This window comes from Fusarium venenatum (genome assembly GCF_020744135.1).
Source record: "Fusarium venenatum strain MPI-CAGE-CH-0201 chromosome Unknown EDB82scaffold_4, whole genome shotgun sequence".
Lineage (NCBI taxonomy): Eukaryota > Fungi > Ascomycota > Sordariomycetes > Hypocreales > Nectriaceae > Fusarium > Fusarium venenatum.
Window position 1 is genome coordinate 4,951,658 of NW_027072132.1, and position 24,123 is coordinate 4,975,780.

Sequence of the window (24,123 nt, forward strand, 5' to 3'; positions counted from 1 at the left end):
ACGATACTCCTCAATTTCAAACACAACCGCCGTCATGTCCAAAGCTCGAGGTGCTGGAGGCGTCGACCAGATCGTCAAGTTGATCGTGGGAGCTGGACAGGCTAGTCCCAGTCCTCCTGTCGGTCCTGCTCTGGGTTCCAAGGGTGTGAAGTCGATGGACTTTTGCAAGGTCAGACAGAGCATGAGGAAACTTGTATGTCGATTATATGCTGACTTGTGACTAGGAGTTCAACGCCCGAACCGCACACATTATCACCGGTACACCAGTTCCTTGCCGAGTCACCGTCCGTCCTGATCGATCTTTCACCTTTGATGTCCGAACACCACAAACATCATGGCTTCTCCTCAACGCTGTTGAAGCACCCTTGGGGAAGAAGGGAAAAAGAAAGGGTGCCAGCAATCCTGGTCACGAGACTGTTGGAACCATCACTTTGAAGCACGTTTACGAGATCGCGAAGATCAAGCAGTCTGAGCTCCGACTCTCAGGTCTGTCTCTTGAGGGTCTTTGTAGAGCAGTCATTTTTCAAGCAAAGTCAATAGGTATCGACGTGGTGGCTTAAGGAGCGTTTGCGAATCAAGAAAATGATAGACCACGCAGGTGGCATGTATAAAGAATCCCAGCAAGATATTACAAGTGTACAACAGTTTATGGATAAGGCCCGAGTTTTTAGCCTCAAAAGAATAATTTCTTGACCGCGTATTCAACGTACAAAAGGCGGAATTTGGTCACTTGTTTTTTTTTATGTTTATATGTTCTGGGCAAATTGATTGTCAGTTTCCATGCGGATGCTATCGGTGTAACCAGAAAGACATGGTTGCTATTCGGAGTAAAAACTGAGTGATCGAATATGGAAAGCAGTTATCTAAGGTCACGAGGCAAGACCGTCGAGGTGAGAATCGAACTTTATCGAGGACGACTGTTGTGCCAGACTTTGCATGCCCCTAAGCATTTCAAGATGGGGGTGGACTTCTTTGGTGTTTCCATGGGTCACACAATGGAACCTAGACCTGGTTAGCAAGAATATCCAGTCCCTAGAAGCGGGCAACATCTTTCAGTAACAGCCAGGGGTTGCATAATGGCCAGGAAGAGAAGCATAAGATCTTCCGCCGCTACTGATAGTAAGCTGCTATACAGTCCTTTCTGTAAGTGTTCGCAGTTTCTAGTGTGGTGAACAAGTTGAAAGACTCGTGGCCATCAGCGTAACACAGTCAGTCGACCGGGACAGCAGTTGCAGAAACACATTACCTTCCCCAAGTACTCATGTAACACGAACGTGTAGACATTTTAAGTTTTTAACGGTATAGAAACCAGTAGGAGATCCAACTGGGGTTATTTACACTCGCCGAATTTCACTGGGAATAGTTACACTTCGGATTATGACGAAGAAATTTTACCAACTACCTAACCAATTAATTACGGCAGTTGTATTTCAGCGGCAGACGCACTATTTAATACTTTAGTCAGTTACTAGACTAGTAAGTAAAGAGTCTGGCATGTAGTTACCTGTCTGGTAGTAGACAGTATATTCAATAATAGGCAACAGTGGCCGGCAGTGGCAGGACAGTGGCATGTTGCCATGCAGGCTTTTTATCACATTCACATACCTTTCTGCCTTAGTATGTACGGCACATTCCCACCTTAACTGTCCTTCTTCGAGGGTTCCAAGATTCAACACGATTATCTTCACTCTTTTACACTCGGATATCCCGTCCTGCCTACTAGCACACTTTTTCACTCATGCGATACTAGACTCTTCAGGACAAACTTGATATAGTCAGGATACCGACTCTGTTTTCTTTTACCGAGTCCGTCGAGTCCCAAGGATGGAAGCTGACGCACCTGCCAGCGGATCTTGGGGTTCTTCGTTTGATGACTACCGAGTTCGTGAAGGGAAACGTTCAAAAGAAGCATGTACAGCACCTAACGCAAAGCGACAGAAGGTCGCACGCCATCATCCACTGCCGTTACTGAACGAAGCAGGAGAATTCCATCAGTTCATTGAAGATTTAGCCAATGACGAGAATTTCGTGAATGGAATAACAAGCCCCCATCTTCTTGAGGAAGGCGAAGACGGCGCACCGTTAGATGCTGAGAACACTTCTAAAGAGCCAACAGTGCCACCACTGAAGACCATGAAAATCACAGACATCGAGACTTTAATCAAAGAAATCGAAAACACGTGCGGTCCCCCACCAACAATAGACAGTTGTAAGTGGCTGTCAACAATCTCCCAATCTCCCTTTGCAATGAATCCATCCATGCTAACGACACTGTAACAGTACCACAGTCTTTACAGGAAAAGATTCAACAGCATGATGGCTGGTTTTTATCAATCTTCGAGCGCATCTTCGACGCATCAGGTTCAACTACAAATCCAAAGTCTCCTAAATCACTGTTTACCGGTGTCATGCTAGATTGGATGAAATCCAACTCAGATGAGAAAATACGTAACGCCTTACTGTCTTTCCTGTTACACCCTCACGTCAGATCCTTTAGTTGCAGGGCCGCATTGGGCCATCGCGATGTGCGATCGCTGTTTCATATTCTGGAAAGTCACACACTGGTGCCGGATGGAAAAGGAATTCTCAATATGATTGGGATATACTTTCTTCATGGTGTACCCGAGGATAGCGACACTGCAGACCTTTCAGAGCACAGTGGCTATTGTGGACAGGCCATGTCCATGAGACCCGACGGGAATGGGTCAGTCGGCATACGACAACGCGCAGCGGGACATTGGACCAAGATTTCAAAAACGAAATCAAGCTCTGAAAAGATCAAAGGATCGTTGCATGCGCATGATCGATTGGCGCATGCTGGGATTGCGAAAGTGGAAATTTCAGTCCTCACAGTCTTCCCGTTCCCACGAATAGAAATGGGCGACACGATTAAGCACCTCTATTTCATTGCTGCATTTCTAGTGGAGAAACTTCGTGACTACCGTATCACTAAAATCATAGAGGATGTCAAATCTGCATACGATATGCTTATGGCCGACTCTACCTCAGGTCTCCTTTCATGCTGCGCGAGTAAATGGCGATTTATTTGGTCCACTGCCTACGAAATCAAATGCCACTTGCTCCTAAAGGGCCTCGTACAAGATCCGCAGGACGACAATGATCTTTATTACCATATCCCTGCCCTGGAAAATGGGCTGGAGACATCATGGCATATACGCGAGCTCCTTAGACGTACGGGGTTTGTGGAAGCAGATCCGCGTCTCTTTAATCGAGTTTTTTTTTTCGATTTCACTTGTCGCGTTTACTGCAAAGAGATGTTTGGGAAGGTATTCACGGTAAGTGGAGTTATGTATATGGTTTTGGCACTGACTGACACGATGGCAGAAGTGGCGCCTGAGCGGCTGATTGTAAAGGAACGTCGCATGCCTCAAGATATTTTTCGACGGACTCGAGATGTTTTGTTATATTTCGGAAGTCAAATCCTCATTGAGCATGGGATAAGTATCAACCCCCCCCCCCCCCCCCCCCCCCCAACATCCATACCTGCAATGTCTGGCGACAGATTGATCGAGCTGTGGCATAGAGTAAGGGCGCAACTACTGGCGGACAGGGTCCCGGCCAAGTACATTCTTGTCGGTGGCATCCAGCGCGTTTCTAATAACTAGTTATTATCCAAAGATCGCCTTCGTGAACCGAACTAAACACATAATCTGCCACCTTGGACCTACAAGCCATCGAAGGACTTGGCAGGTGAAGAGTGTCCTTTGTTCGCGCCGATAAGATACACGCAGCTGAACCCAGAAAATGAACGAGACGTCGATGAAGCCGAAGTAGAGCCAGGGTACGTCTGGGCCTCCGATTGGGTACGTTTGGAGACAATGGCTTTTGCCAACGATTTCGTTGCGACCGGAAGTGACGGGGTGGTAAAGGCCAATGCCTCATGCCTCGGAATCCCTCCCGCAATTGAAGCTCCAACAGAAGTAGCACAGCACAAATGTTCGAGTCTTCGTGTTCTGAAACATATCACGAGTAAATGGCACAAGAGCACATTCCAAAGCGCCGACGCGACGTATGCACAATTTTGGAAAGTCCTTTACATTGGAGGGCTTGATGCGACATGGAAGGTCGATGACCTTGATCGTCTGAAGCACCGGTTCCAGTGGGTTCTGGAATTCATTGAAAGTGGTTCCTTACCACCCGAGGCTCAAAATGCCGAGAAAATCTTGTATGAAGACTTGAAAGACACCGCACTTTCCAGTACTAGGCATCCCTATAGCTTCGAAGGGCGCCGGACTGACGATTCCTTGTTGAACCCAGACTTGTCACCCGTGTGGGTGAAAGAATTCTTGATTCACCAAGGCCGCTTCAAGGAAATAGATGTAAAGATTTGAGCGAGCATGCCTGGAATCGCCATACATGGGTTTTGTGATACTTATGGCCTGATGATCGCCTAGGCTTGGGAGAAGGCAATGTACACATTTCAATCCCAGTGCTACCTTCTTTCTAGGACAGATATCCCAGCAAGTCTTGTATCACCAGGAATTCTGCCTCGGCCAGAGACGAAAGAAAAGCTGACTGCTCTTGATTCGGATTCGGGACCTTCCCATGACCAATCACCACCAGCGGACTCACCAACAGAGGAGGAGATCCTCGAACGCAAAGGGACAAAGTGGAGCGCCGAAGAAAGTGAGTATTTGGAATATCTCCTAGAGTTAGGGGACAACAGGCAAACTCGAATATACAAATTCACAAAAAAGTTCCCCCATCGTGGGGAATATTCCCTCGACAAGAAAGAAGAAAGGATCAGAAAAGTTAAGTTTCCTGAGTATAAGCCAGCCCAACATAAGCGTACGTCCTGGACTACTGCTGAACGGGAGTATCTGATCGAGCTTATACAAACACTTGGGACCTGGGACGAGATCCTTGACGCATTTAATGAAAGGTTTGACACCGGCAGAACGAAAAAGGGGCCCAGAGGTTATGCTTCCGAAAACAAGTTAGGCTCACCGGTCCCGAGTGAAGGTGCGCCTTGGACCGATGAAGAGGACGTCTACCTCAAATCTCTGCGCGAGGAACAGAAATCGCTGAAAGAGATTGCTGTTTTGCTTGAGGAGAAATTTGGTGTCAAACGCTCATCGCAAGGTTGCAAGAGAAGAGCCTTGAAAAAAGGCTTCACCGCCGGTGGCACATCAAAACAACCTTTTACTGAAGAAGAGGAAGACCGAATTCGAGAGTGGAAGGCTTTAGGCCTTAAGCCGAAGGAGGTGTGCAAGCGATTTTGGGATCAGTTCGGAACTGGTCGTTCCAAAAAACGATTGATGGTAAGATGAGGAACATGACAGCCGTAAGGGGTCCTTCAGTAAGGAATCGTCCTTGGACAGCAGACGAAGAGCAATTTCTGGAGGACTGTACTCTGACAGTAAAAGACGTTTTGGGCGCGTTCCATGAAAAGTTCGGGCCGGACCGCAGTAAAAACGCTGTGTGGACTAAACTTTTTGATCTCAGATCCAGGACCAGGAAGAAAGAATCCCTTGAGGACATGGGCGATGCCTGAGATTTGGTGACGGGACTGGGGTTGTACGAGCTTGAGAAGACGCAGGAGGCAGCCGCGTCATTGGAGACTGAGGAGAATAGGGAGAATCAGTCAGAGAATAATGCGAAGCGTGTGAGGCTGGGTGGTTCGTAGCATGGGCTTCCTAATAAGAAATGTACAGAGTATCATTCGTTATAACAAAGGCCGGATTCTAAGGCATACGACATTGATATTTGAAAACTGACCAGCCTTGTCATATCTTGCGTGACCAGGGAATTCAATCTATAGTATATGTGGTTTGCAGAAGGCCTCAAAAGGTCAATTTATGCATGCATAATACTGTATTGTATTTCACCTGCGATAGGTCAGGGTGTATCTCGAATAACGTTGCTTTGGGCAAGGACTAAGTATGAGGGTTGATATATAAGCCTGTGGGACTGCATATTTGTCATTGTGATATCCCAGAATAGCAACCTAAATGAAAAACCCAGGCGTGATGATGGAAGTAAACCCGACTGCAATCCGATATGTATGTCCTTACAGGCTTTATGTAACTGAAACGAACAACCGTTTCCTGCATGTAAACGAAAGATCGACAACTACGAAAGGATCTTCTGATGCTAACTGGTTACTAGAACTGATCAACCATTAATTTGATGGTTTTACACGATTTCTAAAGTTTAATACCGACTTTTCCCCTCGCTCTGAAGCTTTAAGGTCAAAATGTAGGGGCTCAAGAAGTAACCTAATTCTCACACAATACAAAAGCACTGCTAGCAGCCCACTTCTTCTTCCTTTAGCACAACCTATGAACACACCACGACCGACTGACCAACCATTAAAGAAAAACCCGAGTATTGGTATTAGTCTTTGATGGGGTGCTTCTCAAAGTTTAATAGCTCTTATTGATATTAGTCTATCTGGTGGTCCCATTTAATAGGACTTGAGCGGCACTTGACCATCCCTTCAACACATGGAGCCGCACTATAGTGTGTAATGCTTACATATTATACTCAAAAAGCACTCAATCGGTTACGGAGTTCTTTCTACTACAGGGAAAGCAGAAATGAATAGCAGCACATTTTGTTAAAATGTGGAGTTGATGACTTCCGTTGACACGCTCGTCACTGGTTAAAGATGAAAGAATTTTTGATATCCTCAGCAGGCTTGGAGGCGACCGAAGCTTGGTCGGCAGCTCCGCCCTGGGCTAGAATTCCGAAATGGAGGAAGAGAAAAATTCTTGTTCTGTTCCAGAAGCGGACAATAGCAGCTGTGATTGATACATCCCCTTCCCATGTTTCCGTGTATGGTTCGTACTACTTTAACATGGATTTGAACAGCTTCACAATGCTATAAAAAGTATTATGTTGATGGGCACGTGTGCCGGTGCCTCTCGTGTTAATAGAACTAAGACATTGTGCGACCAACCGAGATTGTTGATATATTGCTTATATTGTCGACCAAGAAACAAAGCTGAGCGGTGACCCAGATCGGGGCTACCCGATGCGCTTGACAAGGGTGAGGGTATTCATGGATCTGAGTAAAGTTGCCATATACTTATTGTCGTTCGTCCTTAAATCTTTACATCATGAACCAGTATACGTTTAGCACAACGCTTGGCCGGTGTTAATCATGGAATTAACAATTGAGTCATAATTAGTCATATGAAGGCTATTAACTTAAAAAGAATACATTCGTAACAAGTACAATGAGTGAGACATTCAGTTGTGCACGGGTACCGTTCACATTTCTCCAATTCCGCATGTTGAATTTTTTTCCTTTACAAGGAGCCTTGCTTAGTGATGCGCCAGGGCCAGAAGAGCTTCATAAGTCAAAGTACATGACTCTTGATATTTATCGAGTGGCTTTTCTGAGCTATTGTATTTGTGAACAGATCAAATCAAGAGCAACGAGGCTTCGGTTGAACTGCTATGGCTGTTCTTGTAAGTTTGACTCTTGTCAACGTGAATATTCGCACATATACGAGTACCATTGAAACAGCAATAACCTCAAACTCTCACTGAGGTACCTGGAGATGATCGCAGCCCCCGTGCCAAGAAACATTCTTAGTGTGCCTCTAGCGTGTTTCTAGCACCCGCATTGCCGCAAAAAGGACCTCTCGGGCACTAGCCATTGCACAGGCTGTCCAGGAAAGCAACGAAACCGGAGGGAAAGGAACTGTCCACCTCCAAAAAAGGTGGGAGCAGAGCAATTGAATAAAGTGGGACCCCCACCAGCGTAGACGGGCCATCTTCTTTTATCATGGATCGTTGTCGCAACACTTCCCATCTCTTTTAGTCTACGCTTCTCCTTCACAACCCTCCCCGATATTGCTATTTTGGTCTGTTTTCTGATATTTTGGATTACAACCCATCATTAGCTTTCATCCCCAATCCGATGGCTTCCTCAAATCCATCACAGGAGCTTCCGCGCTCTCAAGACGCCTCTGGTAAGCTTATTCTCCGGTTCTGCCGGGTTAACGCTGCCCCACCTTGATACTCTACCTACTTGCTCTTGCGCACTCAAGTACGATGCGAAACGGTCGTGGTATAATCGCTAACAAACAGCTCTATTAGAATCTCCAAAACCGAGTCAACAGTCTCAAATAGTGGTTCCCATGATTAAAAATGATACACCTGAAGATGCTTCCGGTGTCCGGTTCTCTTCCGCCGTCGAGGAGATCTCGCCCACGCAACCGGCTGCCGTTGAACCGTCGTCATCGAACTTAGAACAGGAAGATGGAGACCAATCGAGTCCTTTCACAGAAGTAACGGCAGACCAGCTCAAGGCATTTACAAAGTCACTTCACGGACGACCTCTTCAAGAACTGCGCCTTAACAACTGCCAGTTTGAAGCAATCTCACTCCCGCCCTCTCGAGTATGTTCCCCTATCTCGTTATTCACGCACATGCAATCTCTGTAACACCCTCGCAATCAACTTGTAACTCAAACTGCTGTTCGCCGGTTTCTGCAACCTGAGTGCTGTAGCATACCCAGAGCCCAATGCACCGTCATAACACAAGGTTCTGTGACTGACGCTAACTGATGTCATCGCAGGTTCCATCACACGAAGATGAATCCGGTCAGTCTACGAGACTGCCCACACCCACTTCTGCCAGCTTCCAATCCCCACACAGCAGCCCTCAAATCTCTTCATTGGCGTCTCCTCCCCTTACTCCCGCGGGATCCGGTCAGGCTAGTTCGGATAGAAAGTCTAGAGAAGGATCAAAAGCGAACGAGCCTCCAGTTATCACCCCACAACCATCGTCATCCCACGACAGAGCATCGGCAGCTCCCGACAGGAGACCCTCGGCTCAACGAGCTGCCTCGGATCATGTGGTTCGTAGAGCGTCCTCAGCTGAAGAGCAGCACCAACCTCATCGCCGAGGTATGTTTGGAGGCGGGGCCGGTTCAGTACCTGCTTCCCGAGAGTCGAGCCCTTCTCGCAGCTCAGCATCCCACTTTTACTCGAAGCCATTTACCCCTGGTGGTGATATCAATGATCCATACGCCAAAGGTCGACGCCCAGCACCAGCAGCACACACTACAAAGCATTCGATTGATCCCAGATTCATTTTCTCTCGGAAGAAGAAGCACAGTTCTCCTCACGGATCTAAAGCAAACCTCAACGAAAAGCGCGGATCCTCGATTTTCGGCGGCAGTGCGAGAAACAGTAGTGAGGAGTTAACGCACAACGATAGTGCTACCACTGGTAGCCTTCACACCGGACATGGCTCGATGGCAGACTTGAAGCGGTTCTTTCGCAAGGGAGGGCATAACAACAAGAAGAGGGAGTCGTCTCCAGCGCCATCAATCAAGATTGGTTCCAAGGCGGCCCCAGCCGCTCCTAAATCGACCCAGCAGCTACCTTTCGGAGATGATCATGGTCTCTCTTCCAAGTATGGAAAGCTTGGCAAATTCTTGGGATCCGGAGCTGGCGGTTCGGTCAGGCTGATGAAGCGCAAGGACGATGGCACCGTATTTGCCGTGAAGGAGTTCCGTGCGAGACACACCTACGAAACCGAAAAGGAGTACAACAAAAAGGTGACTGCTGAGTTCTGTGTTGGGTCAACTCTTCACCATGGCAATATCATCGAAACATTGGACATTCTGCAAGAAAAGGGACGTTGGTACGAAGTAATGGAATATGCGCCGTTTGATCTCTTCGCAATAGTCATGACCGGCCGGATGTCGAGGGAAGAGATAACATGCTGCTTCCTTCAGATTCTCAACGGTGTAACCTATCTGCACAGCGTGGGACTGGCACATCGCGATTTGAAGCTGGATAACGTGGTTGTGAGCAGCAAGGGCATTATGAAAATCATCGATTTTGGTAGTGCTCATGTCTTCAAATATCCTTTTGAGACTGACACTGTATCTGCTAAAGGTAAGTTGGCTATAGTGACCAGGTGTAAGAATTTCGACTAATTTGTCCTAGGTATCGTCGGCTCTGACCCTTATCTTGCACCCGAGGTTTACGACTCCAAAGAATATGACGCTGTGGCTGTAGATATTTGGTCTTTGGCTATCATCTTTTGCTGCATGACTCTTCGCCGCTTCCCCTGGAAGGTACCACGAATGACAGATAACTCTTTCAAGTTGTTTGCAGCGGACCCAACTCCAGGACACGATCCCAAAAAATTAATTGTGCCTTCAAAGTCAACGAATGATCTGACTACCACACCTGCACGGGATTTCTTGGCTGAGGACGAGACAAAGAAACATTTTCAACAGGAGCGAAAACCAGATGGAGCCTCGGACCAGGCCAATGCTGCGACTGATCCCAAGACATCTGAATCCAAGCCTGCAGCGTCAGGTGAAAAGAAAGAAGTCATTCGGGGGCCATGGCGTATCCTGCGTTTGCTGCCTAGAGAGAGCAGGCATATTGTCAGCCGAATGCTCGACCTTGACCCCAAGAAACGAGCCCGTATGGATGAGATACTTCAAGAACCATGGGTTGCCGATACTGTCATCTGCCAACAATTTGATCATGGCGAGGTTGTTCCTGCGGAAGACCACACCCACATCCTAGAACCACCAGCCAATCAACAGCCCGAGAAGAAATGATTTGAACGATAGGAATACAGCTACCCTCAAGTGTTGGGTTTCTCATGGGATATATGCCGGGATTTGGCGTTTTGAGAGCAATTGCGAATATCAATTGCAGACATGGTTGGAAGCGTGCTTGTTTGTACTGCGCATGATGAATGACGAACAGATAGACGGTGGATCGGCAACTGTAAAGAATACCTGGTGCAAGCGCAAGATTAATCACAGCGAAATATGTCAGGAGAAACACGTCGGGTAATTAGTAGATAGGAAAAGGAAAAAGTTGAATATAAATTTGACAAGTCTTTGTCTAGTATTGCAAAGTTGGACTTATACGTTGTCTGGCATGATATGTTTACCAGTTTGGGATAAACCCACAGAAATGGGTGTAGTGGGGTGCCGGCGTTCGGAACCGGCGAAATCAAGAGCCGAGGGGAAGCTTGGGGAAAAAATTGCTGACCTCTCTGGAAGCTGTTGGAAGAGCTGAGATCCACCGCCGATTTGAACTCCGTTGAACGCCGAATCCGAACTCTTCCTTCTTATTTACTTCTCCAATCACGAATCTACGACTCTTCTTCTCCATATTCATAATCATCCTACAACTTAATCACAATGGTGCGTTCACAATTGTCTTGTTCATGGCCTATGAAAACATGCCAATGCTTCAACTTCAACTCTTAAACCACTTATCCTCGGCAATTGGAAAGCCGGGGAGAGGCAGAGACAGAAGATACTGAAGCATGAGGCGCATAGAAGCCATGATGTACAACACGATGTCTGGTACTAACATTGTTGTGCTACAGGCCACCTCCATCAAGTCCATCCGAGCTCTTGCTCCCCTCCTTGACCGTGTCCTCGTCCAGCGTGTCAAGGCTGAGACTAAGACCGCCAGCGGCATCTTCCTGCCCGAGTCCAGCGTCGAGAAGCTCAACGAGGCCAAGGTCCTGGCTGTTGGCCCCGGTGCCCTCGACAAAAAGGGTAACCGTCTACCCATGGGTGTTACCGTTGGTGACCGTGTCCTGATCCCCCAATTCGGTGGCTCTCCCGTCAAGGCCGGCGAGGAGGAGTTCCAGCTCTTCCGCGACAGCGAGTAAGTTTAACCAAACAGCGCAGCCGAGCGCCACTTGGCACATGGATTTGAACCACAGGTATACTGACCAACTTGTTTTAGGATCCTGGCCAAGATCAACGAATAAGATACCCATATATCAAACCAAACAATAACCAGCCTGTATCATACTGTACCATATCACAAGCGGCGGACGTGAGAGATAAGACTCTACTGAAGTTGCTTGAGAAGGGGAAGAGATCGGAGTTGATTGTAATGTAGGCGCAAAAAAACGACAGACCAATTATGCAAGAGGATGTGCATGCGATTTGTATGAGTGTGCGTAGGAAGCAAAAAATGTTGTCGCTGTGTTGGGTTGGTCGCGCAAGACAGAATCAAATCTCCACTCTTACCCTTTCAATATCATGATTTACGTCGTTTTGCTTTGTGATAGCTCGTGTTTGCTCAATGTTGTGTTAGTCGAGACGTGGGCATTTTTGAGATTCGAAGCCACATGTATAAGATGATCAACTACTAAGATCGCAAGTGAATCGCTGCCAGGCATAACACTGTCGACGGCTAGTTACATAGATAGTAGTCGTTGAGTATCCAGGCTCTTGACCGAAGGTAATCGCTTAGGTTGCCGAAGCGCCAAAGACCGCGGGGAGAGATCCAGGGGCTGGTCACTATACGGCCAGCGTTGCGTTTCTCATCGAAACGTACCTGGCTGCCAAGAAATGATTGTTTCGAAACAGTCATAAAATATCAAGCGACTCAGTCAGCCGACCAATCAATCTGACACTCGAAAGTAAGGGATCAGACGGGCTGACTAGAAACAAGGTGGCTTGGCCGGGATATATAGAAAAGCAACTTGATGCAGGGGCAAAATGTCAATTGGCAAGTTTGCAAGGAACAATAGAGGTTTGCTATGTGATCAGCGAGATGGGATGACAGCGGAAACAGCTCCTGCGTGATATTAGCCTATTGACGATTCAGATCTCAAAGTTCGTTGGTTCGGTGGGTGATGATGAAGGGGCAGTAGGTAGGTTTTAGAATGCCTCCAAGCATTAAAGGTGTGGAGGAGGAGGATCGACAAGACCCTTGTCGACCAGGCTCTACTCTAATCGTGCCGCAACATAGGGATTGAAACAAATACTGGCACTTTGTGTTTCTGGTTCAAGTGTTTCTGGCTCAAGGCACAATTTTTCATCTAACAAGTCCACCCAGGAGTATCTTGTAGATAGACTGTGTGCAATCACTGCTGTACAACATTAAGGGAAGATAAAATATTGCTTGATATCCGTGTCAGGGGTTCTCCAAAACCACTGGCCCGTGTGTGGCTGAAGTAAACCCCTGAGGGTCCTTGATCCGCGAAGGATGAATAGGATTGCGATAACGTACAGAAGCGAGACAATGTTAAGCAAGGGATTAGAGTGATGGGAAATGACACTAGAATGAACAAGCTGCATATCTCAAGTTTCAATTCATGTTAAGCCTTGTTGAATTGCTTTTGTAAACTACCTAAGCACCAATAGTAAATGCAATCCCCGTTTATGCTTGACTTTAGTCTATCTTAAGCGTTGGGACATAGACTCATGCCCTTTAATGCAGTAGAGTGTACAAGATTTTAAGCTTATTTATTCAGTGTATAAAATGTAATAATAGATGTTCTACTGTTCTGTCACGAGCCAATATGGAAGTAAAATGAGAAAGTAGCTAAACAGAATGAAGGATCTCATGAGCTGTCTTCATTGGTTGGTCACATCCACAACGGAAACGCCCGCCTCTCTAGGCGCTTACCTTGACGCAGGTACCAGGAAAATAGCCCGACCAAGCCACCCAATCCAACTGCGTTCTACTTACACCCACAGACCTTGTCCTCGAAAAGCACTGCAAGTACGTTTCATCTTGATAATCTTGGCTCTCAGCGATTGCCCCCAAATGATGCGCCACAAGGATCGTGGCCTTGGCCGTTTTCTGGCCCCTGACCCTCACGTTTGACGGCCACGACGGTCAGCGGCATGGACCACGGATTATGACCTCTCTGTTTGATTAAACCTGCACACAAATGGCTTCCATCTAGACATGGGGACCCAAGAACTCGTCCATATATCCGCGCTGCTCTCGAATCCGCTACTCTATTATCCTTGTCCAAGTGGAAAAGGCATCAAGCTAGGGGTTAAGCCACTGTTTGAGATGATGGCACTGTTTGTCGCCTACGTACCAAATCACTGGTAAGTTGAGCTTCTAGTGTAACTTGGCCGGGACTACAATCCATGTCAGGACCTTCTAGACCCTAATCAGACCCGGCTCGACTTGGGGGAATACGATCTGTAGGCTGACCCGAGCTGAGCTTGAGTGAGATGAGAGATACCAGGCTAGGTCGAGAGCCGGCGATTCATGTATATATCCAAGCATCTCCGCGAAGTCTGTGATACATTCACTTTTACCTTCATCTTTCTTCATTCTGGTGTATTCGAGTTGCTTGACGACTCTTTTCTTTCTCTTCGGTTTCGTTCTTTTGTTGATTGACAGCCATTCCTTACTGCCCTATCGAGGCAAACACACTCTGTTTTTTCCAACAGCAATCAACAGCTTCAGCCCAAGCGGCCTTTGCAGAAACTGGTTTTCTGTACATTTCCCTTTCGTCTTTATCATATTAACTTGTATCATTCATCATGAAGTTTCTTACTACTGTCATTGGCCTCGCCTCTGCTGCGAATGCCCATACCCTCTTCACTACTCTCTTCATTGACGGCGAGAACCAGGGCGATGGTACCTGCGTTCGCCAGCCTAAGGATGCTTCCACCGCCAACAGCCCTATCTATCCCATTGATGGAGCTGCCATGGCTTGTGGTATGTATATTAGGACCACTAAACGACGTGTCTAGAATCAGTAACTAACAACCTCTCAGGTAGGGATGGTGGCAAGGCTGTTCAGTACATCTGCCCTGCCCCAGGTGGTGCTCAACTAACCTTCCAATTCCGTGAATCTCCCAGCGGCCACAAGAAGGGTGCCATTGCCGAAGGCCACCGAGGTCCTTGCTCCGTCTACATGAAGAAGGTCGATGATATGTTTTCCGACTCTGCTGCTGGCGACGGATGGTTCAAGGTTTTCGAAGATGGCTACAACGTCAAGGAGGATAAGTGGTGTGTTGACCGTCTCATCGAAAACAATGGACTTCTGTCTGTCAACCTTCCTACCGGCCTTCCTTCTGGATACTACTTGGTCCGTCCTGAGATCCTCGCCCTGCACAGTGCTCCCGACGGTGACCCTCAGTTCTACCAGAGCTGTGCTCAGATCTTCATTGAGAACGGTCCTGAAGGTCCTCTTGAGATTCCCGAAAAGTACGAAGCCAGTATCCCTGGCTATGTCACCAAGAAAGACCCCGCCGTAACCTTCAACATCTACGATGAGCATGGCGAATACCCTATTCACGGACCCGATGTCTGGAATCCCACTTCCAAGGAGACTGGCACTAAGAAGACCCAGAAGGACGGTCTTGTTCCCAAGAGCTGCTTGGCCAAGAATGCCAACTGGTGCGGCAAGCCCCTTGCTAAATACTCCGACCAGGACGGCTGCTGGGCTGCGGCAAAGAAGTGCTGGGACGAAGTTGGTGACTGCTGGGACAATGCTCCTCCCACCGGCGGCTACGGTTGCGATACCTGGAACGACTACTGTCAGGAAATCAACGATGCTTGCAAGGCGAAGGACTTTGATGGGCCTCCCGCCTTCAGCGGCAAGGAACACTATGTTGGCGCACCCGGTCCTATCCCTGCTTCCTACGGGAAATTCAAGGCCATTGCCATTGGCGTGACAAAGGAGGTTAAAAACGCCAATTCGGACACCAAGCCTGTTGAAAACGACTACAAAGCCCCCAGCTACGATGTGCCCAGCGTCGACGTCCCCAGCAAGACCACCAAGGCTGTCAAGGCACCAGCTGCTACAACCAAGGCCTCGATTCCTGCTTCCAAGACTCAATCCACCCAAGAGACCGCGACCCGTAAGTGGGACAAGTACGAGAAGAACACCAAGTTCAGCGATACTCCTGTCATCGCTGCTCCTCTGCCCGTTGAGACCTTCCCCATAAAGGTATCTGAAGACGGTCTCTGCGGTGGCGAGACTGGCCAGACCTGCGAGGGTAGCAGATTTGGTGATTGCTGCTCTCGAGGGGGCAAGTGTGGCCGCAAGGCCAAGCACTGTGAGTGCGGTTGCCAGAAGGTCTTTGGTATTTGCAGCCAGAAGTAAAAAAGAGTGGGTTGATGGAAGACTAAGACTTGGGGTTCGATACTTCTTCGTTTCTTGATGTACATTTGAAAGGATGATTATTTGTTGCTTGGCTATAGGCCACTTGTTTTGTAAGCTTTTACGATAAATCAATCGAGTCACTTCTCTGATACATTAATTGCTTTTCATCAAGTCAGATTGACATCAGTATCGTGGCTGGGCCTACGGACTAAGGCTAGGTGTTGAAGCATTGTGTGCCGCCACTGTGTAGACAGCAGCCGCGAGTGCTTTGAGATGTACACAAAAAATGATGCCATAGTCTCTGGTTACTAATCATCGAATAATGCTGTGGAAGGTGTGCCATGTGGCATGGCTGGGACGTACTAAGCGTGGCTGACCTCTTGATGAGTGTGTCTTGTGATGATGTTTCCCTAGATGACGTCGCGAACCAGGGGCAAAAAGTTGAGTGGACCATGATTATGTAGGGGAACAAGCCGTTGTGAAACCATAGACTATTCTCTGGAAGAAAATCCAGGCAAGTACAGCCATCGAAGACAAAACGCCACAACATTCGTTGCTCAGGGGCAGACCAAGATGTGTTTTTGGGGAGTTGTAGATAGATGCCCAGTAAAGTAGACGCTGTGTAGAGGGAGAAGGGTTGTGTTGTTGATCAGAATATTCGGCTATTTGCATTGCAACAGTCAACCAATTAAGAGTCTATATAGAATGATGTGCGGTTTTATAAAAAGTTACAAGATTTAATTGAAACTGTTTAATGAATGCGTGTATAATTGAGACTTATGCGATGAGTTTTCTATTAGTGCCTCTGGCTGCTTCAAGTTTCAAGTGAAATTGGTCGGACGAGAGTAAATTAAATATCCTGAAAGATCACAATCAGAACTTCTGGTTAGATAAGTAATCCAAATCGATAAAAAATGCAATCGTTGCATACCGAGATCGAGTCCAGTCTGACACGTAACTCTTTTATGCCCGCTGAAACAGACCTACTCAACCGAAATCAGATGTCGGCCCTGTAACAGCCTAAAACCAACGATGGCCTTGGAGGCGATTAGAGCCCCCTCAGCCCCTGTACACGTAGCTATCTCACTAATTGTCACTGCGCCGTATTTATCTGGGTGCCTGCCTGCCAAGTGTACAGTACCTTTGTTAGTCCCATGGCCAAAGACCCCCTCCACTCAGAGTGTTTAGTTGGTCCCGTCTCTTTACCCATTCCCATTCCCATTTCCAACTCCATAACTCCATCTCCATCTTCAACCCTCGACGACCTACACCTACTACCATCGGACAAACGAGGCCTCAACGTCCTCAACCTTTCACTCCTTCAGATCCGAACTCACCTCATCGCCATCGTCGCATTCGTCCTCTGTAGCGCCTTCTGCTACTCCAACCTTTCGCAACCATGTCGAGTAATCGCAACTATGATTTCCTGGTACGATACGCTATTCTTTCCCATCTATCCAATCTATTCCCCCCCCACCGCCCGCCAATCCGCCCCCCTGCGGCCCTTGAGTTGAGTTCAGGCTGTCTCGATATCACGACCACGACGACCATGTTATGCCAGTTCGCATCGCGCTGCAGATCGCTTTGATTCACTGCATGCGACCGCCTCTTAATATCACCCGCTGACCCTTTGTTATCATGTAGATTAAGCTGCTCCTGATAGGTGACTCCGGCGTCGGCAAGTCGTGCTGTCTGCTACGGTTCAGCGAAGACTCCTTCACCCCTTCATTCATCACCACTATCGGCATCGACTTCAAGATCAGGACCATTGAGCTCGATGGAAAGCGCGTCAAGCTGCAGATTTGGGATACCGCTGGTCAGGAGCGTTTCCGCACTATCACCACCGCCTATTACCGCGGTGCCATGGGCATCCTTCTTGTCTACGACGTCACCGACGAGCGCTCATTCAACAGTACGTCTCTCTACTCTCTACCATTCGGCTCGATATGCAAATTTTACGACATCTCGTTACTGTGCCCCTCTCCTACCTGATGGCCGGCCGGTCAGCTAGCCTCGCCTGGTGCCTTTGACCAATCAACCAACGCATTCATTTTCGAGCCACGCATACCACAAAGAAAACATGAACTAATCTTCTTGCAGATATCCGAACCTGGTTCCAAAACGTCGAGCAGCACGCTACCGAGGGTGTTAACAAGATTTTAATCGGCAACAAGTGCGATTGGGAGGAGAAGCGCGTCGTTTCCACTGAGCAAGGCCAAGCCCTCGCCGATGAGCTGGGCATCCCTTTCCTCGAGGTCTCCGCCAAGAGCAACATCAACATCGACAAAGCTTTCTACAGCCTAGCCGCGGATATTAAGAAGCGACTTATCGACAACTCCAAGAACGACCAACCTGCAGCGAGCGGCGTCAACGTCAACGATAAGAGCGAGAGCGGCGGCAGCAAGTGCTGTTAAACACCGAATACCCCAAAGGCGTCCGTTATCTGTCATTTCTCCGTTTGCCGTCTTTTTATTTTATCAAGCTTATAACTTTGTAAACCTGGGGGAGAAGAAGTGCCTTAAATGAGTCAAGGTGCTAGAGAGAAAGGGGCTTGGAGAGTTCACCATGAGTGTAGAAAGCCGACCTACTTTGCGTACGTGCAGGGAGAGATGCGAGGAAGGGAAAGAGAGGAATGGATGGCTGAGAATTGAGCAGAACGGCAAACATCAGTCACATTCAAGGACAGGCGCGACATAGCGAAGGGGGCTTTGATGATGTCTCGTTCCTTCTGATCGACCTTCCACCCCATCTTAGAGAGCAAATCCGGTCTGGAGTTTCGGTTTTTTGATCTGGGTCTAATATACATTGCTTTCGTTATGTGTCTGGTTGCGGTTCGCAGTTAATGTTGTTCCTTGGTTTGTGTTCGTTTGCCAAACGATTACAGAGTAAAGCAGAGACAGAGACGGCTACATCGCGAGAGAGGCTGTTGAACGCCTGGCCGCAAGGAGGGAAAGAGAATGAAGGCATTGGGAGGACCAGTCAGATTTTTGTTGTTGTTGTTGTTCTTTACTTGTTTTGCTTTGTCTCTATCATATACTTATGTACAGTCGCTAAATGTCAATGTATGATGCTTTTACACGATTACGCAAGACGACGCCTTCGCCCTGGTCGTACTCGAGAATGCGCTGGTTCCAGCTCCGAATGAACCGCCATGCTATCTCTGGAGTTTCGCACACCATGATGAAACGTGAATTGTTTCGCTGGCGGGACTCGGCGTCGTTCCTACGTGCCCGCGATGTGCTTTGGGAGATCTTCTCGCCTAGATCCATAACCTTGGAAAGATCGGATATATGAGTTTCAGTCGCCCAGTCATAACCACTTTCAGTCCCGTCTTGGTTAATTATGACCCTGAGCTCTGAAACCGTGAAACTCTTTTCTGGTAGCTCGATCAATACTGCACTAGGGCGAAGAGTCTTAATGTGTGAACTCTTTATGATCTGGTCGACGACATGCTGCCAAGCCATTTTGCCCTGAACACGACTCTGTTTCGTTTTGATACGAGCCTGGTAAGAGCCTGGAAGGATAGTGAAGCGCTCCAGCTCCTTCTCAGGGTCTTTCCCAGGGTCTAGTAGTACACTGGGGACCTTGCTCGTCCAGAGGCCATTTTTGCTCTGGAACTTGGTTTGGGCGAGACGAAGGAGTCTCTCGATCTTGTCTTTATACAGACTGGCGGCCGCAGATGAGGAGAATGTAATGTGATATACGCCGAGAGGCTCCATGGTCCAGGGGTCACGTTCCTGGTGAACTGATTCTTTGTAAGCTTGCCGAATTGAAATTACGTGAACTGCGTTGCGGTACCATGACTGATGATTTCGTTCCAACCGGCAAGTTTATCAGCAGCAAGGCGATTAAAATCGGCCGGCAGCAACGTCGTGGGAAGACCAGAGAGCACTAGCTTGTGCTTGGTGGTGCTATTTTGTGCTTCGCGAGGAGAGAAGGATTGCCATTGTGATTTCTTGCCACTAATGAACCGATTATTCGTTGTCGTGGAAGGTTGTCTGCGTGGTCTTGGAGTGTAGTTGGATTTCGTCTCGGATCTTGTCCCGTTCGGTTTCGAGCTGGTGGTGGAGAATCTAGTATTGACGTTATTGCCAGAGGAAGTGAGTCTATTGCGAATGACGAGGATCGCCCTAGCGTTGGGGAGACATTTGGAGTGATTCATCCGGGCAGTCGTCTGTGAGGAAACATGGGGGAGAGTGAGGTTCGTGATAGTTCTGTAGGTTCAGTCAGTACCTTGCAGTAATTAGGTGGTGCATAACCATGCAAGCAAGCCTGGAGAGAAGCCGTTTTTGCGGAATTGGGCCGATATCCAAAATGGTTTAGTGGGGTTGTGTTGTGCATGTCATATTGATTGATGGCTTTGGACCCTGGAAAGTATCATGTCTGCTATCATGATTCTGTAAATTTTGTGACTCGATAGCAAGATATCAAACCTACCTAGGTAGCCACTTGGCTAAACTTTATCTCATTCTCGGCCGAAATTCACAATCACATAACGAATTAATGCTTTTGTGAAACTGCTTGGCTAAGAGCATTAGTATCCAAGAGATAAAATTTAGGTGAGTATTGTCTCCAGCACACAACAACTAACGTTTTGTAACATGTCCTCATGGTATTAGAAATTGGCTACTGGAAGCACACGAGACTAAATTAGTAGATTAGTTTATGATATTTAGATAAGACTTCTTAAGGCCTTTTATTTTTATATCCTAAAACCTAGAGGCCGGCTTTTCTGTTACCTGTAAGCATGCACGTTGTGACTTATGGAGTGCTCCATCTCATCAGATGCTTTTTCTATTAGCCATCGCCCACATGCTCTTCTCAAAGTTCAGCCGTTGCTGTACGTACACTAGGCCACTGCTCTATCAGTAACGTATTTATTCTTTTTAGAAAAGTGAGTCATTGCGGATTGACTATAGTTTTGAGGTTTTGACGAATATAAATATAAGTCGTCTGTGTTGCTAACTTGGTGTGGGGGAAGATTTTCTTGCATCTGCCAGTCACAGTTTTTCCACAATCTACCTTAGGTAAGTCATAATCGACTTTAGACCTGTTATCCTAAACCTCTATAAGAAATTTCCTAAAATTCCATTTTTCTAGTCTCAATTCAACTAAATCTTCGTCATGCTCGCCAAAAGTATTGACGTCAAGGTCAGACCTCTAGCGAGTGCGAGTCTCGAAAAAGCGAGTCTTCAAGGTGCCGCCCGTGTGTACGTGAGCAAAGAGACACTACTCTCACTGAATGGCACCTTAGAAGTCGGAAAGCACTGTATCCTCACAAGGCTAGAAAGCGCCGCCGCAACAAAGGACTCGGTCAGGGAAGATGACCCTCAACATCAACAAGAGCTACAGCGAGAGGCCTCGCTATGGAGTATAAAGGAAAAGAATCTCAGCCCAAACGTCGTCGTCATGACGAGGGCATTCCAAGAAGCTTCAGGTTTCAAGATCGGCGACCTCATTCGCATATCACTTGCAGGAACGACGCCCAACGCAGATGAGGTGGTTGTGCAAGATGTGACCGAGAAAACAGACAAAACCTCGGATGACCTTGAGCGATTAGAGGAATTCGAGAAAGCAGCAAAGTATAAGCCATCGTGGGAGATGCTAACCGCACCCGCTTTTGGTAAGGAGAAGATGCCCTGTGAACAAGAGTCAGAACTAACTCTTCCCAAGTACGTGCTGAACTGTTGTTTCCCGGAATGGTGGTAGAGGCAACACTTAGCAGCAAATGGCGACGAAACTTCAAGGTCATATCCGTGAACTCGCAGACCAACAGTTTGGCAAGGTTCGACCCCAGCTCGACAACCATCACGGTTGTAGACAAGGAAGCGGCAGACGCGGAAGTCGATGCACAGACCGGCGGCGAGTTGATCGTAACGGGTGTCCCTGGAATGGCTCCTCAACTCAAGGCGCTTAATGTTTTCCTTGGTGCCTTCAAGACAGACGTTGTCATTGACGGCGAGAGAGAATCGTGCGCGTTCGTGATTCACGGTGGTCACGGCACAGGAAAGACCTTCATTCTGGATCGTATTGCTGCGACGAAATGGGGAAAAGTCCATTGGATCAAGCCCTCAGATAAACTTGCAAGCATGAGAGAAACTTTCAAGCTTGCGCAAAGTCAGCAACCGAGCATGATCCTGATTGACGATCTTCAGGACTTGATCACCAAGGACCGCTCTAACCACGATTCTGTCATTGGGTTATTGCGCGACGAGCTGGATGACCTTGCTGCAAGCGCATTGTCAAGCGATTCTCTACCTCAAGTTGTTATTGTGGCCACGTGTTCCGACTTTCTTACTGACATTCCAGAAGCGCTTCGGGGTCCAACTCGTTTTGGTGATCATGTCCCACTACCTATCCCAAAGATTCAGGAGAGACTTGAGATTCTCGAGTTTCTTAACCTACCCATTGACCCAGCAGAAAAGCAGCCGGCTTTATTGGAACTAGCACAGAGGACACACGCATACAGCCCACTGGATCTCAGAATGCTGTGCAGAAAGGCCAAATATGACATGGGAGCTCGGCTGCGAGAAGCAGGTGTTGACAGAGCATCGGCCAAAACGCACTTCTTGAAGGCATCGGATATCGATAAAGCCAAAAAGGCCGTTCGCCCCACGGCTATGCGTGATATCAACCTGAACCCTCCTACCATCCATTGGCAAGATGTCGGTGGCCAAGATGTTTTGAAGAAGGTGCTCAACCGCATGATCAAGTATACCAAGAATCCCGAACGGTCCCTTCGCCCACCTCCAAAGGGTCTCCTTCTTTATGGCCCCCCTGGTTGTTCCAAAACTCTATCTGCCCAAGCTGCTGCCACAGAATCCGGCTTCAACTTCTTCGCAGTCAAAGGTGCAGAGCTTCTTAACATGTATGTTGGAGAGACTGAACGTGCGGTTCGAACTCTCTTCGAGCGAGCCAGCAACGCAGCTCCTTCCATCATCTTCTTTGATGAAATCGACTCCATCGGCGGTCAACGAACAGGAAGTGGCGCTGCCTCTCGCAGTACCGGCGCAGTCAACATGCTTACCACCCTTCTCACCGAGATGGACGGTTTTGAGGCCCTTTCGGGCGTGCTTATCCTCGCTGCGACCAACCGTCCTGAATCTATGGATCCTGCCCTGATGCGACCTGGCCGTTTCGATCAACTCCTCTACGTCGGACCTCCTGACGAGGCCACCCGGGAAGCCATCTTCAAGGTTCATCTACGTGGTCTGCCACTTGCACCCGATGTTGATATCCCCAAGCTCTCTCGTCTTGCCGAGGGGTACTCAGGTGCCGAAATCAAGGCCATTTGCGACGAAACCTGCATGATCGTACAGGAGCGTTATGATGAGGATGAGAACGAGAAGCTTGAGCTTGCAATGGCTGATTTGACTGTTGTGCTCGAGAGGACGCCCCGTAATATAACGCAGCAGATGATCGACGGCTACGAAAAGTGGCATAGACTACACAAGAGGGGATAGCCGAAGTTGCGGACGAACTACTAGATAGAGATGCTTTCCTGAGACCTTAAAATCTCATTGCTTTATAGCGAGTAGCTAAAGGCCAGGGAGAGCCAGAGCGAGATCGGAAAAGTTTAGATGAGCGTTGAAGAAGTCGAAGCCGTATGTCTGGCCACTGGAAGTGGGCTTTCAAACCGATTAGCAAAGGTTATGATATTACTTTATGATTTAAATTACCTAAATTAGGTCAAGGATTGCAAAAAGAGAAAAGTTTGTCTTCAAACGGGTCTTTTTCATTTCTTCGTTACGAGTGTCTGGCATCGGCACAAGTTATGTCCTCAGCTTCCCCTAACCGACCCGGCTCTTCGCTTGACACGCAAGAGCTATACAAGTCATAAAGAGTATAATACACAACTCAACATGACACAGCAAAACCTTCTCAATTCACCACGGCCCCTGCTCAGCTAGCAGTCCGTTTCTCGTGAAAAGAGTCATCCTATCTCAACGATCCTGCCAATCTCGACTTGGAAATCCCATTTCCTTCACCATGCCATGTCAGACACCATTGCCGTCGCTTCTCGACGACTCTATCGCCCAAAAGGGGGGGAGAATCTCAGTCCAGACAGAACCCCATTAGACTAGACCAAACAATGCCATCATCCCCCGAACATGCCTAGTCAAAGGATGATGCGAGGGCTGAGGCAAAGCAAAGATAGAAAAACCAAGAATATAGTGGCTTTGTGCCACCGATATATTTCAATACAACGCCTGTTCTCTCCACCTGCCCATCCCTGAGCTAGCAAGTAGAGGTACTTGCCAAATGTAGTTATGTAGAGGCGAG

The 24,123-nt window shown here is 47.9% G+C and overlaps 9 protein-coding genes across 9 annotated transcripts; 8 read left to right on the top strand and 1 right to left on the bottom strand.

Moving 5' to 3' along the window:
- Positions 1–34: 34 nt before the first annotated feature.
- EDB82DRAFT_436306 (mitochondrial 54S ribosomal protein uL11m) lies at positions 35–560 on the top strand (the record flags this gene model as incomplete). Its single annotated transcript, XM_025738722.1, has 2 exons — positions 35–169; positions 225–560. 2 exons carry the CDS (start codon positions 35–37, stop codon positions 558–560), a joined length of 471 nt encoding a protein of 156 aa, XP_025593454.1.
- A 1,264-nt stretch (positions 561–1,824) lies between these two features.
- Positions 1,825–3,366, top strand: EDB82DRAFT_530163 (uncharacterized protein; the record flags this gene model as incomplete). Its single annotated transcript, XM_025738723.1, has 3 exons — positions 1,825–2,209; positions 2,281–3,296; positions 3,346–3,366. The coding sequence occupies 3 exons, from the start codon at positions 1,825–1,827 to the stop codon at positions 3,364–3,366; spliced, it is 1,422 nt and encodes a 473-aa protein (XP_025593455.1).
- Positions 3,367–3,839: 473 nt separating this feature from the next.
- On the top strand, positions 3,840–5,291 carry EDB82DRAFT_530164 (uncharacterized protein; the record flags this gene model as incomplete). Its single annotated transcript, XM_025738724.1, has 2 exons — positions 3,840–4,340; positions 4,416–5,291. The coding sequence occupies 2 exons, from the start codon at positions 3,840–3,842 to the stop codon at positions 5,289–5,291; spliced, it is 1,377 nt and encodes a 458-aa protein (XP_025593456.1).
- A 2,475-nt stretch (positions 5,292–7,766) lies between these two features.
- On the top strand, positions 7,767–10,938 carry EDB82DRAFT_515980 (kinase-like domain-containing protein). Its single transcript, XM_025738725.2, has 4 exons — positions 7,767–7,943; positions 8,071–8,372; positions 8,552–9,881; positions 9,933–10,938. The coding sequence occupies exons 1-4, from the start codon at positions 7,892–7,894 to the stop codon at positions 10,559–10,561; spliced, it is 2,313 nt and encodes a 770-aa protein (XP_025593457.1). The 5' UTR covers positions 7,767–7,891; the 3' UTR covers positions 10,562–10,938.
- A 378-nt stretch (positions 10,939–11,316) lies between these two features.
- On the top strand, positions 11,317–11,739 carry EDB82DRAFT_530166 (chaperonin 10-like protein; the record flags this gene model as incomplete). The annotated part of the gene is made up of 2 exons (XM_025738726.2): positions 11,317–11,633; positions 11,715–11,739. The coding sequence occupies 2 exons, from the start codon at positions 11,317–11,319 to the stop codon at positions 11,737–11,739; spliced, it is 342 nt and encodes a 113-aa protein (XP_025593458.2).
- A 2,409-nt stretch (positions 11,740–14,148) lies between these two features.
- Positions 14,149–16,090, top strand: EDB82DRAFT_333675 (glycosyl hydrolase family 61-domain-containing protein). Its single transcript, XM_025738727.2, has 2 exons — positions 14,149–14,447; positions 14,507–16,090. Exons 1-2 carry the CDS (start codon positions 14,270–14,272, stop codon positions 15,838–15,840), a joined length of 1,512 nt encoding a protein of 503 aa, XP_025593459.1. The 5' UTR covers positions 14,149–14,269; the 3' UTR covers positions 15,841–16,090.
- A 1,044-nt stretch (positions 16,091–17,134) lies between these two features.
- Positions 17,135–18,339, top strand: EDB82DRAFT_333701 (ras family-domain-containing protein). The gene is made up of 3 exons (XM_025738728.2): positions 17,135–17,269; positions 17,485–17,752; positions 17,941–18,339. The coding sequence occupies exons 1-3, from the start codon at positions 17,240–17,242 to the stop codon at positions 18,252–18,254; spliced, it is 612 nt and encodes a 203-aa protein (XP_025593460.1). The 5' UTR covers positions 17,135–17,239; the 3' UTR covers positions 18,255–18,339.
- Positions 18,340–18,890: 551 nt separating this feature from the next.
- On the bottom strand, positions 18,891–20,225 carry EDB82DRAFT_541566 (uncharacterized protein; the record flags this gene model as incomplete). The annotated part of the gene is made up of 2 exons (XM_025738729.2): positions 19,639–20,225; positions 18,891–19,585 (listed from the first exon to the last, which is right to left on the bottom strand). Exons 1-2 carry the CDS (start codon positions 20,000–20,002, stop codon positions 18,891–18,893), a joined length of 1,059 nt encoding a protein of 352 aa, XP_025593461.1. The 5' UTR covers positions 20,003–20,225.
- Positions 20,226–20,964: 739 nt separating this feature from the next.
- Positions 20,965–23,303, top strand: EDB82DRAFT_530170 (P-loop containing nucleoside triphosphate hydrolase protein; the record flags this gene model as incomplete). The annotated part of the gene is made up of 2 exons (XM_025738730.1): positions 20,965–21,463; positions 21,514–23,303. The coding sequence occupies 2 exons, from the start codon at positions 20,965–20,967 to the stop codon at positions 23,301–23,303; spliced, it is 2,289 nt and encodes a 762-aa protein (XP_025593462.1).
- Positions 23,304–24,123: the final 820 nt, after the last annotated feature.